The sequence below is a fragment of the Phytophthora parasitica genome (genome assembly GCF_000247585.1).
Source record: "Phytophthora parasitica INRA-310 unplaced genomic scaffold supercont2.84, whole genome shotgun sequence".
Classification (NCBI taxonomy): Eukaryota; Oomycota; class Peronosporomycetes; order Peronosporales; family Peronosporaceae; genus Phytophthora; species Phytophthora nicotianae.
In genome coordinates this window covers 53,262-55,392 of record NW_008649070.1, presented here as the reverse complement: position 1 = coordinate 55,392, position 2,131 = coordinate 53,262, and the positions used below count along the sequence as shown (strand labels likewise).

Here is a 2,131-nt window from a genome sequence, read left to right as displayed (position 1 = left end):
ACACGTCCTCTAAACTCCCTAGCAGATTCAGCATTGGCGTTAGCATGTCCGCTTGAGAATAAATGCTCACCACTTTATCTGTTGCGCTGTCCCATCGAAAGGATACCGAACCACGCATAACAATATTCTTTCCGAGCATTTTTGCTGCAAGAGACGACCATACACCGCCTTTCGAGCCACCGGTACCATCTCTATTGAGGTGAGGGAAAGCGCGACGGAGCGTATTGGTCGTGATGGTCACTCTGGTGACTGTATCAGCAACCAGGGTGTCAGATGTCGGAGTCTTCAAACACTTCAGATCCACGCGAACTTCGTCGAAATAGAAAGCGAACAGCCTCCAGTTCTCCAGCTGAGCATCGACACCAAAGAATGAGCCGCCCATGACAGCTGGTGCCATAGTCTCATTAAGAAACTTGGATGCCATCTTGGAGAGCGTTCCTGGTGAAGAAACGTAGTAGTTGAACTGACGAAAGTATTCGGACGCCGAAGCCCAACTCGTTGGGGTAGTTGGAGGACGAGAAAAATTCTTACACTGCGTATCGAGTTCCTTGATTTCCGATCTAATCTTGGCGATGGCATCCTCAATGTCAGTCTCGAGTTGCATCTGTCGCTGTCGGTATCGTGCCTGGTTGATACGACATCGTTCTCGGTGGCGAATCTTTTTCTTTAAGGCATCAGCCACAATGGCCTGCTGGAACTCAGCCGGGATAGGGTGGTCAGCTCCTTGGATACTTGCATTAATGCTGCTCACCGTCTTGAGGTCGGATAGAAGGCATGAAATTCGCCTTCTGCCAGACGCCAAACTACTCTGCCCGATAAGGTCGACAATCGATGATGAGATCACAGAGGTGCTGAAATCCTCGGTAGCGGTCTCAGTATCACTCTCAGAATGGTAATCTTGACAAGGTTGTTGGTACGGTGCATGGTGGTTCGTGTGGCGTCTCTGCTGCTGCTGATACGAGTTTGCAACGTTAGTGCTCTGGGGTATGAAGCCATCAACTTCTGCAGACAGATTGCCGAGGTTTTTCCGCGTAGTGCGCTGCATGACATTCCCGACCACGATGTCTTGCAGTGACGATCTATTTGGTGGACTGAGAGCGGAAGAATTCATACTTCCAATACAATTGTTTAACCTCTAGTGGGGCGTGATAAACGATTTTTGGTGTCCACGGGAAATTGGGGAATGAAGGAAGTTGCTCAGCAAAGCCGATACGATGCTACATCTGGTGGATCTCCTCCATATATTGCTGGTTAGTAAACGAAACGCATGTGTGTTATGTTGACGAAAGGATGCACTGATCCTGTGCCGCGTGTGACTATACACAATTTGGACAGTTGTAGTATATGTTTGCTGGAATTACAATGACAGGCGTTCACCCGAAAGATACAAACCAGCTAGTTAGTCGCGGCAACGTAAGCCTCGTGCCGTCGCGTGGGGGAGCTCGCCACGAGAGAATCATCGCGGAGGTTCACGCAATACGCGTTTTCATCACGCGATCGCTAGGCCCAAAAACTGGGGCGCAAATATCAGGTTAAGCGCCTCGTAGAGTACTGTACTCCTTTCGCGCCCCTGGATCTTTGATAAACTTCCGATGAAATGCTACTTTTGCCAAATATACTCGGGTTTCTATGCTGAAACCTGGAAGCATCACTGTATTTTGCGAAAGATTAGTCACATGGTAAACAGTCTTGTGACAGAGCATTTGGATTTAAGGGCCATAGGGACATGCCTGTGACATTGTCACAGGCATGTTTACCATGGTGACTAATCTTCACAAATCGACCTGGTATGCTTCCTTAAATATAGATTAAAGAGGTTTGCATTTATACAAGCTCATCTTATATTTTTGCCAATTTATGTAACGTAGGTATCACACCACTGCATTTGTTCTTAGGTCTTTAGGCATGTGCTCGGGGGATAACTACGGAGAAAGCGGTTCAGAGCGACTGGGTACGACCACCAAATAGGTAATCTCGTTTGGTACTGACAGATTGGGTAAAATTTTTAAATACCCGTATTTTGCATGACCAGATATTATGCCCGGAATATATTCTTTAGCTTGTCTGCTCAATTTTGCCACCCGACTTGCTTTTTGACTATTCTCGGGGGCCGATTCAAACAAAACGGACA

At 47.3% G+C, this 2,131-nt stretch overlaps 1 protein-coding gene across 1 annotated transcript; it reads right to left on the bottom strand.

The window, feature by feature from the left end:
• Positions 1–74: 74 nt before the first annotated feature.
• On the bottom strand, positions 75–1,111 carry PPTG_18365 (hypothetical protein; the record flags this gene model as incomplete). The annotated part of the gene is made up of 2 exons (XM_008916461.1): positions 75–86; positions 164–1,111. 2 exons carry the CDS (start codon positions 1,109–1,111, stop codon positions 75–77), a joined length of 960 nt encoding a protein of 319 aa, XP_008914709.1.
• Positions 1,112–2,131: the final 1,020 nt, after the last annotated feature.